General features: G+C 52.3%; 1 protein-coding gene across 1 annotated transcript in view; it reads right to left on the bottom strand.

Moving 5' to 3' along the window:
- The window catches only part of LOC121080654 (paired box protein Pax-5-like), a 124,549-nt gene that overhangs the window by 95,127 nt on the left and 15,126 nt on the right, over nucleotides 1-14,296 (bottom strand). The window contains exons 4-5 of the mRNA XM_040578795.1: nucleotides 13,190-13,254; nucleotides 11,110-11,238 (exon numbers count right to left, since the gene is read on the bottom strand). Of these exons, the coding sequence (XP_040434729.1) occupies nucleotides 11,110-11,238; nucleotides 13,190-13,254 (194 nt within the window). The remainder of the gene's footprint in view (nucleotides 1-11,109; nucleotides 11,239-13,189; nucleotides 13,255-14,296) is intronic.

Here is a 14,296-nt window from a genome sequence, read left to right as displayed (position 1 = left end):
CTCCTTATGAGACCTTCTGAAGAGTAATCGGACATGTAAATGACTCAAGAGACAGCAGCTCCAGAAAATAATATTGCAAGGAAAGTGAAACAAGAAGGAATACCTTGACTGCAAAGCCCAACAGTAATTCAGGAATTGCTGAGGACTGCAAGGGAAGGGGAAGCACTGAAACGTGTTTAGCCAGTGTTAAGACATGCTGGTGGCTCCACCTAAAATCCTCAGCCAACCTGTAGCCTTCAATGTGCAGACTTGTGCACCAACCATCTCACAGTTTTTTCCTTTGGGGCTGCAGCTTCTCTCTGTCACGATGAACCGAAACGGGTGAAGAGGAGATGCACCCCAGCCAGCAGAAGTGGTGGTGTGGAGGTGAAACAAGCACCCGCTCCCACAGGGCAACGCAACAGCCCACCAGGCAAAACACAGTGCCCCACCAGTTAGTGCTGCAACAAGGCCAAACCAAGCTCTGCCGTGTGAGGTGGCCACCACTCAAGCAAAGTTGCTCTTCCAGATGTTTCCTCACTGCAAGTTTGCTTTCTTTGCTTTTTTGACTGGTAATTGAGAGGACTTGTGTAAAAGCATCTGAAAGAAGCAGCTTATCTCAGTGACGCCACCATTCCAACAAGAAGAGCAGCCCTAGAGCACTTGTCCTGCTCTGCTCATCAGCATCTCTGAAGTCCTACAAGGGACAGTATTTTCTCTTGGCTCAGCTGCCCACCTGTAAGATGGTGCGGTACCACCGTGACAGGGCTGCAGAAAGTTTCTGAACGAACCAAGTGCTGGCAACAGCCACACATCCTTACCCAGCCTGTGCCCAAAGAAATTCAGAGAGCAGCAGATGCAGCCTTCAGACATTTCGGTGCTTCAGCACCCTGGGGCGCAGCTACAGGGAGGATGTTTTATGAAGATGAAACGTCCATGTGACCAGAAAGCCGTCGCTTTTCGCTGATGTTAGTCCCTGACAGATTTCCAATACCCTGACCTCCACCGTAGACATCTCTTTTGCCATGCTACAAATCCGCCAGCTCAGTGCCCAGCTGATAGGAGATTTTAACTGGATTTCCTTTCAACATGAAGCACCTCGGCTTAAAGATCCTTGGTTTCTAACCTCCACCTGCAGCATGGAACTGCAGCAGCACAAAGAAATCAGTAGTCTCCTGCTACAGCCGTAACCTTAAAGTAATTGCCATAAGTATACTTTGACTACAAGTATCTCTCAGCAGCTTCTCAGATGAGATGAAACATGGGGAAGCTCCACACTCCATTTTTCCAGGCATCTGCCAGAACAAGAGATGTTGGTTGCTTTCTGAAGTCCAAGCACGTCAACTGCTCTTTCCACCTCTGAAGCCATGGGCATCATTAGGTGGATGGTCACTGCCCCAGAAGCAAGAAGACACAAAAAGAAGGAAGCAGCCGTGCAGGCACCTCCATTACACACCAGTCTCCACAGCTGAGGTTCACGAAGCCAACAAGATAAATGAAAGGCTGTGAAACTGCCTCCAAGCAGAAGCTTACGCAAAGTTGCTCTTGTCACAACAGGAGGCTTGGAGTGAAGGGGAACAAATCTCAGACCACCTGGGGCAACTACCCGGAGATACAGGGAGAGAAAAAACCTAGCTGAACATGAAGTGGGGAAACAGGCTGACATTCGTCTTCTTGTGAAAGTTCAGCCAAACACCAGTGGAATACTACAGACACATGTACATGTTATCGGGGCCGGCAGGGAAACGAATCTCTGGCTCTTCCCGATTAGGTCTTCTTTCTCCATCTGCGAAGTCTGCTCAAGCAGGAAAAAAAAAAAGATAATAAAAAGAGGGATCTGGCTGGCTGTGCAGCACATCTCCATGTCCTGCCACCTGCTCAAAGCTCCTGCTGATTGCTGATGGTGGTTGATGGTGCTCTGCCTGGGCTGCTGAGTGTCCGGGGGCCCAGAGAGCCGCTGTCCTTTCTAAGTACTACAGTTCTCTCCAAGCTCTGCTGTATCCTGGTCGCTATGCCGTGACAAATTTGTAAAAGTGCTCTTCTTGACTTAGGCACATCCAGACAACACAGAGAGCCTGCAGGCACGAGTCCAATACTTCTGCAACCTCAGCATCACCAGCTGCTCATGCAATTGGCTAAAAACCCACACAAAGTGCAAAACCAAGCCACCAAGTCTGCTGCAAACAATCCCTAGCTTGCCTTGCATTTCCTTCCAACCTTTGTTCGGTAATGACAGATTTGTAAACAATGGGACTATTCTGAAAATACCGGGAGAGGCCCAAATCGGTAGGATTCACTCAATACTGCACAACCACCTCTAGCAAGAAATAACCCTTGGTGCAAAGAGTACACACAAAGCCCACGGCAGACCAAAACCGAACTGGAGAAAACCTCCAGTTTTCAGGCCACCTCCATTTTCTGTGTCTCTCCAATTTCGCGCTGCCGACGTACCAGGAACTTCCCAACTGGCAACAACAGCAATCACAGCTTAAAATATTAACTCGGGCTCTCCCCAAAGCACTAACAAAAAAAGCAGCTTTCTGCTATCATTCAGGATTTCAGGAATTTGTCGTTTCAGCCAAGAAAATAATTCCAACCTTACAGTTCCAATAAACTTGCATCAAATCTTGCGCCAACTGCACCAGAAGCAGATTGCAAGTCCTCCATGCTAATCCTGGTACTGTCGCTGCATTTTGTGCAGCCATGGAGAAAGCAGCTAACCCAGTTAACCCACAGGACAGTTTACTGTTCCCCTAGGAAGAAAAGCAGACCCAGGAGGTGGGACCGAGACCCTGGATGACCCCTGCCCCAGCACAGGTGGTTGTCGGGGCACGCAGAGCAAACATGAAGCAAAGGCGATGGGGAAGCCTGACACAGAAATACATGATACACAGGGAGTTCCTGCTCCCGTGGAGGTGCCAAATCATTTACTTAATGCTTTGGCATCAGATCCTTCGTGTGGGAATGGACCTTGTGTATCTCCAAGCACCGGCTGCAAAAGCCAAATCTCTGTCTTCCAGGGTAAACACCGGCTGAGCCAGCCACAGCTCCTCAGAGCTCCCCTTACACGCTTGCAAATGAAGCGTTTATTTTAACAATGTGGACATATTCTGACAGACCCAAGCGATGCAGATCTATGCAGAGGGAGGAAAAAGGGGGAAATCCAGCACGCACATCGTGACACAAAGTGCGCAGTCCTCCTCGCACAGAAACACCTCACTTGAGCACATCGCTTCAAGGAAAATCACAAAAATAACCGGCACGCCAAGGAAAAGCCAAACAACAATCTTTTCTTGGTTTTGTTCTTCAGTCCTCTCCAAGATCCCTGTCATCATTTATGATGTGGAAAGCGAATTGTGAAGGTCTGTGAATAATATAATATATCCATCCTAAGGCAAAACTTGGGTGACCTCTCTCTGTAGATATACATAGGCAATAAATACATCAGCAGTACATACGTACACACACACACTGCAACTGCACTTCAGTATTTCCTCCCCTCTCGATTCTACCAATTTCTTGATAAAATCAGAACGATTCATCTTGCTCATGACCTTTCTAGTTGATCTGATATTAGCATTTGTAACAAATATCCACCAAAATTGGCAAGTCCTGCTCTTCTACAAACCTGCTTTTTCTTTGGAAAATGCATTCCTACAACAGAATCCTGGCCAGCCCCGGTACTGGCACCATCAAGACAATCTGACAAGACGTCTACCCATAAACTGGATTTTAGCTGAATGCGTATGAAGAGGTTATTCCTTGAAAAGCATCCAGCACTCGACAGCTCCTGATGAGAACAGCTGGAGCTACAGCAGGGCTGTAAGGAGCAGTGGAAGCCTGGGCTTTTCATTAACACAGCTCCAGGAAAATCCCTGCTCTGCCAGAGGCGGTGGCAAACCAGCAGGGCTTCACCCTGGAGCTGGAAGAGAGCTCTCTAGAAAATAGGGGCCCCAGGGACTGCATTAGGAGAAAAGTGACAAACACACTTGACGTGCACACAAGACAGACGGTAACCTGCTCACTCAGAAAGGGCAGCTGCTCTGGCGGGGAGTTTTCCTGCATGGAGCTGTGAACATGTAAAACCACCCATGGGCGAGCATCACCCACTGACTGCCGGGGCAGAACCATCCCATCCCTCCAAACCCCTCAGACATGAGGGCACGGGGATGTCCACCTCCAGGGACCTTGAAGAGGTCATCTGCTGGCACTGGTACCCCAGAGTACAGGGATGCAGGCAGCCCCAGCTGTTCAGCATGCTCACAGCTCAAGGGGGTCACAGAGAAGCTGGGAAGCATACGGATGGCTAGGAGCAAAAGATGCTCCGCTGTCCTACAGAGCTGAAAGGATCTGTCCCAGGAAGACCTCAGCCTGCAGTCTCCATCACCTGGCTGGGCAGAGGTCCCTCCCTCCCCAGAAACACTGTGTGGCCTCAGCAGCACTGGTGGGAATGCACTGCCCTCATATGCCAGAACAGCTTGGTTTGGGTGCTGAAATGGCTTTTCATTTTGTTTCCATTAATTTGGACATGCAGAAGTTTCTCAGAAGCCCAGATTACGCCCTTTGAATGCTGCCGTAGCTGAGATCTGAATTGCCGTACATTTATTCTTTTTTCCCTAGAATTTCATGATGAATGTCAAAATACTCTCTTTTCCTCTAAAAGAGAAATCCTGTGCCAGCTGAGCTCCACTTATTAATGTCTGGGACGACCAGCTCAGCACCAATAGCCCCACAGACAGAGGGTGGCTCTTGGGAACACCCAAGCATTTTAGTCGCACGCCTTGGTGGAGTCAAACTCCTCCTCCACACATCCACCACCACCCACGGGTGACATTGTCACTGCTCGTGTCAAACCACCACCATCCGTGGGTGACACCGTCACTACCTGTGTCAAACCACCACCATCCACGGGTAACATTGTGCTGGTGTCAAACTGCCAGCACGGCCAGAGGCTGCTGCCACTTCAGCCCATTCAGAATGGCCTGTGCCAGGTGCACAAAAGGTAAATTTGTGCGAAGAGTGCAAAGAGTGACACAAAACAAAGGCCTTCCTGTTGTGGGAAATTACATCCAAGGACTCAGGAAAAAAAAAAGCTTTCAATGACGCCCAAAAAAATTGAAATCTCCACCAAACAATACATTGCACTGGATGTAACGTAGATAAAGCCACCACCTCAAGGTAACTAGCAAAGTCCAGATCCAACTCTATTTAAAAGGATGCTTTCAGCGCCTGTGCAGCGAGGGAAAACCACGGCTTTCGAAGAGCTAACAAACCAACGGGACAAACAGCTCACCCCACTTCGCAACACCAGGAAAGGATCCCTGAATTCAGAGGACAATCTGAACCAGCAGGAGAAATACAAATCAGCACTTGCTGACCCTGTGAAACCTCATTCCCTGCAAAGGCTTCGTCTCATTATAGTCACTGGAGTTATCCCCAGGAGTAAAGGCCACTCCAGTGAGTAAGCGCCGCTGAAGTGGGCTTAGAAATTACGAAAGTAAGCCACAGCACTTCCCCAGGATGCTGCAGGCGATTTCTTTCCCTTTAACCTCTGCACAGACACATGCCCCCCAGGGTCCAGGCAGGCATTGCCCCTGCCGTGCAGTATAGCTAGGAGGCATGGCCAGCCCGTCTCCCCCCTCGCTTGCCAGCCCCACTCTGTACCCCCTCCCCAGTCAGTCCCCACAACTTACTTCAGCACCATAAAGTCCCAGTTTTTGTTGGCAGGTGGGTTTTTTTCTGTCCATAACCTTCTACTTTTTCCCCCTCGCAGCCCTTCTAGTTTTGACTGTTTCCCTTGCAGTTCGGATCCCCGAAGGCTTCAGGCCTTTGCACATCACTTGCACTGTGCAAAAGACCCCAAGGAAGAGCTGGAGAAGACAATATCGATGCCCACCACGTACTGTCAGGCTCAGGACCTTATCTGGGGTGATTTACGGGGACTTCTGTCCACACAGGACCTCACCAACGGTTAATTTCTGCACTGAACTCCATCACCCGCTGGCTGCAACACGTATTCTTTTCCTACAACGCCCCAGAGCATGGACAGGCAGTGCAAATACGTCTGTCGGCTCCTTCACCTCCTGCGCTCCCACACCAGTGACCGCCCAATGCCCAGCGTGCTGTGACCTCTCATTCAGCAAGTCCTTCCCGATCTTGGGAGACTCAAACCCACCATACAAAAAGCACCTAAACTTATTCAAGGAACTCCAAGAAGTAAGTCCAGAGTGGGACAAGATCCCAACCCCTACTCAGGAGAGGAGAGGGCTTTCACGCCAGAGCAGTATCTCACTAGAGGTGTCCCAGGCAGAGTGGTACCCTTGAGAGCATCCGCAAAGCCACGACACTGGCTGCTAGGAAGAGGGGCCCATGAGTGGCCAGAGCAGTCCCAAACTCCAACCGTCAAAAGACAGAAGAATAAAGATCCTCCATTGTCAGGGTACCTACAGTGAGATCTACTTTGCATTTGGAAATTGGAAATTGGAAAGACTTGGAAAGCCACGGCTGGACAGCGGGTTTACACACTCCCAACTAATCCCTTGGCTGGGAGGGGTCTCCTTGTAACCCCTCCAGGTGAGCTTCAGGCTGACGCAGCAGCTCTCACCATGCTGGGCTTCAGCCCAGCCAGGACATCGCCGTAGCACGGTGCTGGGTGACAAGGCGGGAGCTCTGTGCTGGCAGGATGGATGGAGCGCACGGGCAGGACAAGCGGGACCGAGAGGGCAGAATGGTCAGACGTTTGCCTCCACCACAAGAAGACAGAGGAGAGCAGGAGCCCCAGACACGATTAATGCACTGCACGAATAAGCTGCAGGTCACAAGGCAGACCTCAGATGGGGACAGAGCTGTGGACGTCGCATCTGACCACACTCCACAGAGCTGGGTACCAGCTGTGGTTCTGGCGTTCGACACTTAAAGAAGCGGAGGTAAAAATGGGAAAAAATACTTTACAAGCAGCAGCCTCCTCGAGTAAATTTCCTGGAAGCCGCGTTGTCCCTCAGCCACAAGGGGAGATGACACAAGACCTTGGCAGCACCTACTCAGCACTGAGCTCCCTGTTGAGGCTGCTGACCATCTGCCATGCAGCCTCCAGGTCATTTGTGCCCACAGCCCAGCAAGTCTCTACCGAGCTGCGAGTGAAGCTTGTTTCTGTCCCACTGGGAAAACACAGTTCATGGGCCTGGTGTGGAGGCAAGACACAAAAGGCAGAAACACTACCCGTATTATTAGTTCTCGCTCGTGTTTAGTCGTGCTTGCTTTGCTTTTCCCAGTCTCTCTGCCCCCCCGACCCATGGCTGGCTTGGCAAGCTCATGCCCACTTTCACCGATGCAAAACACTTTCTCAGCCGAAAACCAGTTCTAGCTGGCTGTGCAGGTCAGCACTGCTGGGATGGCCAGGGCATGCCCAGCCTGGGGCATCACTGTGTGAAAACATGGTGCTTCTAACATCAGGCGGTTTTATAAGACATTGGATTGCAGCCATCCCCAGTTTCTTCTCATTCCTTGTCCCTGCTGGAGGCTGATCCTCCCAGGCAGAAGACTGTGACACAAACGCCTTTAAATATACCAAGTCTGAGTTTAAAGGCAAGGCATTTTTCAAAGAATTCAGTTGAGAAAACAAAACACAAGCACCTACATCATCACACCAGATGCTAACAGCAACACAGGGTTATGGCTGGTGACGATGGAAACAAAACAACCTGTATGAGTGAAGGTCTATTGCTAGTCCGGTTTCAATTCCCCAAAAGCCTCCACCAGTGAGAAGACTCCACAGCAGCGAATTTGAAATATGGTCTGTGCAGCTGTTAGATGCAGGTATCTCCATCTGCCAAAACTCTTCTGCAGCAAGAAGCGGGGGGTGGGTAGCAGCCACTTTACGTCCTGCACGGTGCTTTGTGGAGGGTGTCCTGCTCGATTTGCTTCTGACAGCGTTTCCTGCCCGTCTGCAGTATTTGCTGCACGCAGCCTTTTGCCCTAATGAGCTGCACCTCCACGAGGAAGGAAAACAGACCGACTGGTCTAGCAAAGTCTGTGTCCCTTAGAGGAAATGCTCTTACCCTCCCTGCCATCGTGGCTGCACCCAAGCTGAGCAGTGGAGCGGTGCCCACTCTTGTCCCTGCAGCAGCTGGCATCACCCCCACACACATGCTCCCCTCGCTCCAGGGGGGGTGAAAAGGCTTAGAAAGGAGCAGCGGACACAGTGTGCCTCTTCCAGAGCACGGAGCTGTCGTGGAAGCCAAGCCCTGGGCTTTGCCTTGCTTTGATGGAGAGACGCTGGAGGGACAGCACCAGCTTACGATGAGACCTCAGGGGGAGAGCCACGTCCTGTGCCTCTGCCACGTGCGCTTGTTCCAGGGTCCCTCTCGGGTGGGGTGGCATGAACATGCCAGGAGCATCGCTCTGTTGGGCTTAAGCCCTTCTGCCAGTTCCCCAGTACCTGCAGAGCTCTGCAGCCCACAGGGCTTGGGGAGAGAGGAGCGAAGGGGGAAGGAGGGGTGGGCTCTGCAAAACAGGGCGATTGCTGCCCAGCAGCTTCTGCTGCTCGAGGCTGCAGTGGCTGACTGTATCTCTCTGCCTTGTTACAGAGCAGCCTGCTTCTTATGTCAGTCTCCAGTAGCATGTCCTTTAACCCCAAGCGAAAGCAACCGATCCCCCACGAAGGCACATCTGCTCGAAGTCCGTATTACAACAGGGGAAAAAAAAAAAATGACACCTTCAGCTATATAAACCACTAAAGACTGTATGATTTGGTTTGCCCCTGTTGCTACCCAGCGAGCTCCCCACTGGGTTAAAGACTGGGGACATCTGCTAAAAGAATGGCAAGAGTGAGGAGAACGAAAACGAAGTCATGAATCACACCGAGCATGCAGCTGGAAGCTAGCGGGGCAAGTCCACCCCACTTCGCTCCCTGGCCAAGGGGAGCCAGGACCACAGGACAAGCGCTGCGCCGCTCGCTCAGGGCTCTGAGAGACGTACGCAGGGACGTACGGCGGCGGGCATGCACCTTCCAACAGCTACCGACAAACAGCACGAGATCGCAAGAGACGCTGCGAGGTGGTGTAGTCTCTTATCAGCTCTCCAAAGTCAGGCAAATGGTAAAGTTAACTCTGCCCCCTTGTGCATCTGCATCATGATACAGGCCATAATTAGATGACGTGCTTCCCTTCCTCACGTTAGAGGCTAGCGTGTGTGACCCACCTCTCCATCACCTGCAGCACTGGAGTCTTGGGATGGCTCCGTGGGCACCTTGCGCCCACCCATGCAGAGGCACCTTGTGCTGAGCCGGGGGGGAGGGGTTATGGACCCCCTCGGGGATCCCATCAAACAGACAAAGGTGTCGAAGTATCTGTTTAATACTTCGCCTTTCCAAATCTGTAGCCCTGAGCCTATTATAAAAGCAGTTTAAATGGTCTGCTGAGGACAGCATTACTGTCCAGCTTATGCGCTCGAAAATCATGAGTCATCCTGCCAAAACAATGCGGTTGTTTTAGAAATCACGTGCTCTCTTCTCAATGTGAACTGGCAAAAGCTGGGGAATTTCTCAGCTCTGCTTCAGCTCTTCCCAAGGAAATATTTCATTCTTTGCCCTACCATTAAACCAGAGCCTTCTGTAATCACAGGAACCAGTGCCTCAGGACAGGGCTGTGACAGAGCCATGTGGTTTCAACACAGATTGGCCTCTCTCCTGAACTGGCTGATAAAATAGAAAATTCTACCCTACCTGTTTGAACGCATGTATTTATCTATGCACCTGGGGCCTTGATTTGGAAAAAAAATACCAGACGTACAGTCGCAGAGTTAAGTAACAACAACGGCATACTCAGCAAGTACCTGAACACAGCGAGTTTTCCACGCCCAACATCGGTCCAGTCCCCCCAAGGTTGAAATCGGCCCCACAAACCTCTTGAAGTTTTTCCCCCAGCTGAAGTAAAACAAGCACTGCTCCATGACCTGACTGGGCCCTTCCACCAGTGCAGCCACAGACACCCAACCCTGTTCGCACAGCTCCTGCACCAGGCTGCTTGCCCCATTTCAGCCAGCCTTCCCCACCGCTACGGCTTCTGCCCACTTGCTTGCCCATGGCTCCATCCCTGTGTGGCCAGGCAGTGGCGGGGGGGCGGGGGGCACAGGGAGCACAGGGATGCAGCCCCACGCTGGCTGCAGCGCGGCGCTGGACCCACACGTGCAGCACAGGAGCCAGGGACCACAGCTGCTTCACAGCAAGGGGCAGGAGCTTGACCAAGCAGGCAGGACAGCACCACCCCTGACAAGCACAAATGGGACCCCCAGCCCACCGGTGCTGCCACAGGGTGGGCAGCTGTCCCTCCTCCAGGTGTTCTCCACAGCCCCAACCACAGCATCCCCACCAAGGCTCTGGTGTCCCCTCTGCTACTGCAAATGTGTCCACGGTCACGGCCTCAACTCGCCTCCGTAAGCTCTTACTAAACAAAAGGGAAGCTCTAGGTTAAAGGCGCTTTCGTAAGGCACCAACACAGATTTTTCCTCTTTTCCCTTCTCTCCAAAGCAGTGTTTCCACCAGGAAACTACCCAGGACGCAGAACAAAACAGGACCACAAACCCTGCAGGATCTGAGGAGCACCGGCAATACCCAACCCCAACCAGACCATGCTCATTTCCACCTCTGGACCGACAAAAAGTATCCTGGTGCCAGGGGGACCTGCAGACCAGCAGACAGCTCTGCTGTCAATTATCTGTCTCTTTTTGGATGGAGATGCCTCCCTGACATTCTATGTTTCAAGTAGCCACAGAGTCAACACATTGGTGACTCTTCCCTTTTTCTCTGGCAGGAGGGAGGTGTTCCTCACTCAGGAGGAGGGTCTGGTTCAAAACTGACACACGACCTACGCTTTCTGAAACACACAGACAAGCCCCTGCTCTTCGGAGAGGTCCTGCCTCTGGCCACCAGTTCATGCCAAACATCCCCAGCTTGGCTGTGACCTTGCCAAAGGCCAGCCAAAATAGGACCAAACCCCACCGCAGCAGACGGCGATGGGGGACATCCACGGTTCCATCGCATCACATGCACAGAGCATCTGCCCCGGTCCCATCCCACCCCTCCTGGTCATGCATCGGTGCATGCCCCCCTGACTAGAAAACAGCTCCCACTACCTTCATCCCGCTTGCGCTTGTTGCTCTCAGTGCCGGGGGAGGCGATTCCCAGGATCCCGCTGATGGAGTAGGATGAGCCAGCGGAGTCAGTGCTGACGGAGGACACCTGGGTGACGGACCCCGTGGAGGCTGCAAGGCAAGGCCAGGCGGTCAGCGGGCAGGACAACACGAGCGCGAGCCTACCCAAAAGCCAGCAGCACCCACAGCATGGCCAAGGTGGGCTGGGACTCTGCCGGCCACCGTGGCCCCTCCGGCTCTGGAAGGACCCCAGTCAGCCCAGCCTAGCCGCGTGCTGCAGCAGCCCTGTGCAGGGGTGGGAGCAGGAGCATGGTCACCCATCACCCCTCTCACAAGGGGCCGGGGCCATGCGCTGCGGGATGGGCGATGCTCTTCTTTAGCAGTTGGTCGCCCCATCCTGAGCGTGGCACGGTGGGAAGGCGCGTTGCTTGGGCCAGTGGATGCTGGCAGACAGCACACCAGCCTTGTCACTGCGGCAAGGCAGACGGAGCAGGGAGAGGAGCCTCCCCAGCAAGGTCCCGGGGCAGGAACCTTGCGGGAGCAGAGCAGCCTGCGCTCGCTGTGCTCGGTTTGCTGCCTGCATCCCGCTGGCCCAAGCCACCAGGCTCCAGCCAGCGAAGATCCCCGGAGACATCTGGGGTTGCCCAGGGATGGCCAGCTGTGTGCTACACAGCTGGAAAGGCGCTGAGGCTCCTCGAAATAGGAATTAAATCCACTTCGCTTTGGCAGAGCCCTCAGGAAAGGGTGCGAGCTGTGCCCAGCCAAGGTGGGGGTCACTCATCACGGCTGGCACAAGCCAGGACGCGCTGGCCAGGGGTGCAGATGCTGTGTCCACATGATGCTGCGGGAACCCGAAGCTGCGCGGAAGCAGGCAGAGGAGGCAGCACTGCTCTCACCTCCATAGCTCACAGGCTGAGCCTGCGCTGGCACAGCCCCGCCAGCCCCAAAGCATGGGGTGGGGTCCACTGCAGCACCACACTGAAGACCCCCCAGCCAAAGCCCACAGGGAGCAAACCTGCGTCTGGAACCGCTGCTGCCTCTATCAACCCCAACTTCTGAGAAAGTTTTCTCTTCTCTGCCTTCGTTTTCCTCAAGGAGAGGCAGCCTTTAAGCCATCACAGGGAAATGAGGGATGCTTTCCCCTCCTCTGAGAGTCTTTTGGCATTTCCCAGGGGGAAAGGCCCAGAACATGGGGCTGCAGCGTGATTTCTTCGACAAGCCCGAAGAGTTCATGCAGCTCTGTGCCCACGCTCTGGGTCTCAGTGCCAGCCCACCCTTGCCAGGGAGGGAGCAGCAAGCACTTCCCCATTTCACAAGTGACACTGTAAAAGCAGAGGGGAGCCAGGGCCCCCATCCCACCCCCCCTTCTGCCTACCCATGCCCTGGCAGCTTTCACAGAGCCAGAAAGTATCCCTGAGCCCAGACTGAGCCCCTCCATCCCTGCTGCGGTACAGCAGAGCAGTCCCCCCAGAAAGACACCATCAAACTCCCGAAGGGCTGCAGATGCCGCAGCAGACGGGCCACCCCTCCCAGGGACCCCCTCTGCCAGCATCGCCTGCCACGGGGCACAGCGTTGCTGGTCTGTGGCTGAATTAAAGTTTTGGAAAGTTTTGCTTCACTCAAGACTGCAAGTGCACAAAGAATTATGGAAGGAATGGTTGATAGATGAAAAAAAACACATTCAAAACTACTTACTGACTAATGATGCAGAAAATGTTATGAATAAGTATCCCTTTCTTGATTTATTACTTTAATTATCTGACATTCTATAGACCCCCATTAGTGGGGGTTTTTTGGTTTAGATTTCAATTTTCTGTCTCATGGTGAAAGCTATTTATCATAATAATCAGTAAAATTCAAAACCTTTTAGCAGTATTTATAAAATTCATTTACTATGTTCAGCCCTTGGAGAATGACAAAGAAGGCGCATTAGCACGTGTGCTGAAGTGTTTTATGCAGAATTATCTGTCCATAAGAATGATTAAAAGTTCTTTAGAATATTTGTTATCCGTTACACTATTTTTTTAATCTTAAAAAAAAAAAAAAAATAAGTTCTCCTTACCTATGCTGTGACTGGAGGCTGGGACCTGCTGATTGGGTGGCTGCTGCACCTTCGTCCGTATGATCCTGTGCGCAGTTGAAAAGAAATGACTACTTAGCATTAAGCACGCAATTGCAGGGGGCATCAGACACTTTTTTTTTTTTTTTTTTTTTTCAGTTCAGGGTACCTGCATGAACACAAAAATGCCTTTCCGCTGATTATCCCTTCATCATCCGCTGCAAGATCAAAGTTTGGCAGGTCGACTCACGACCGTGTTTTTGTCCCCGACCCCTGTTATTAGGGATACTGGGATGACTGCGTGCTCCTCAGGATGCTGCAGTGTTTGGTGCTTCAGTGCCTTTAAGGGCCTAGTCCTTATCGCCCAGGAAAGGACATCCAGAGCTATTTGGGCACCTGCTGGGACCAGCACCCCCTCCTTAGGGGGCTGGACACTTCTGAGTCCCAGCAGGCTGCGATGTGCGCCCGTGGGTGCTGGGATCCATTTAAAAGGCTGTCCCTAGACCACCCCATGTACAGTACTCACACGGAACATGGGACACCTGGGAAAAGGACCTGCCTGCCCAAATTATTATTAAAACAAAAATGCGTTGGATTAAATGCAAATTTTAAAAGCTGAATAAACGAACCGTCATCGCTGGGGACAGCCTCTGCTCTGAGTGACAGTGCTGTTAACCAGGAAAAATTCAGAGATGCAGATAAAGTAGAAGGCATGTGTTGTGCTGCAGGACAGAGGGCAGCCGCTAAGCAGAGCTGGGGAGATGCGAAACCAAGTGCTTGCCTGCCGATGCACAGTGAAAAAAAGACAAGACAGGGTCTGAAGCACCTCCAGAGGCAACACCGCTCTGCCACCGACTGCAGCAGAATTGAAACAGGTATTTCGTTGACGCACGCTGCTTGCTCACCGCACAACTCCTTGCCTGATGCCCTGTTTTTGCAGCAGTGATGCTGCAGTAAACATGTCTCCTCTCTTTGCCTAACAAACTCTTCTTCCATTTCTGCCTGCTGTGGATTTGGAAGTGGCGAGAGGAAGGGAAGCGTGAGACGGAGCTGGTGTGGGGATGCACTCATGGGGGTGCATTCACAGGGACAAAAAGGTCACCCTGTGAG

Source organism: Falco naumanni, chromosome W (genome assembly GCF_017639655.2).
Source record: "Falco naumanni isolate bFalNau1 chromosome W, bFalNau1.pat, whole genome shotgun sequence".
NCBI lineage: Eukaryota > Metazoa > Chordata > Aves > Falconiformes > Falconidae > Falco > Falco naumanni.
The sequence above is the reverse complement of the archived record's forward strand: the minus strand, read 5'-3'. Positions and strand labels throughout refer to the sequence as shown.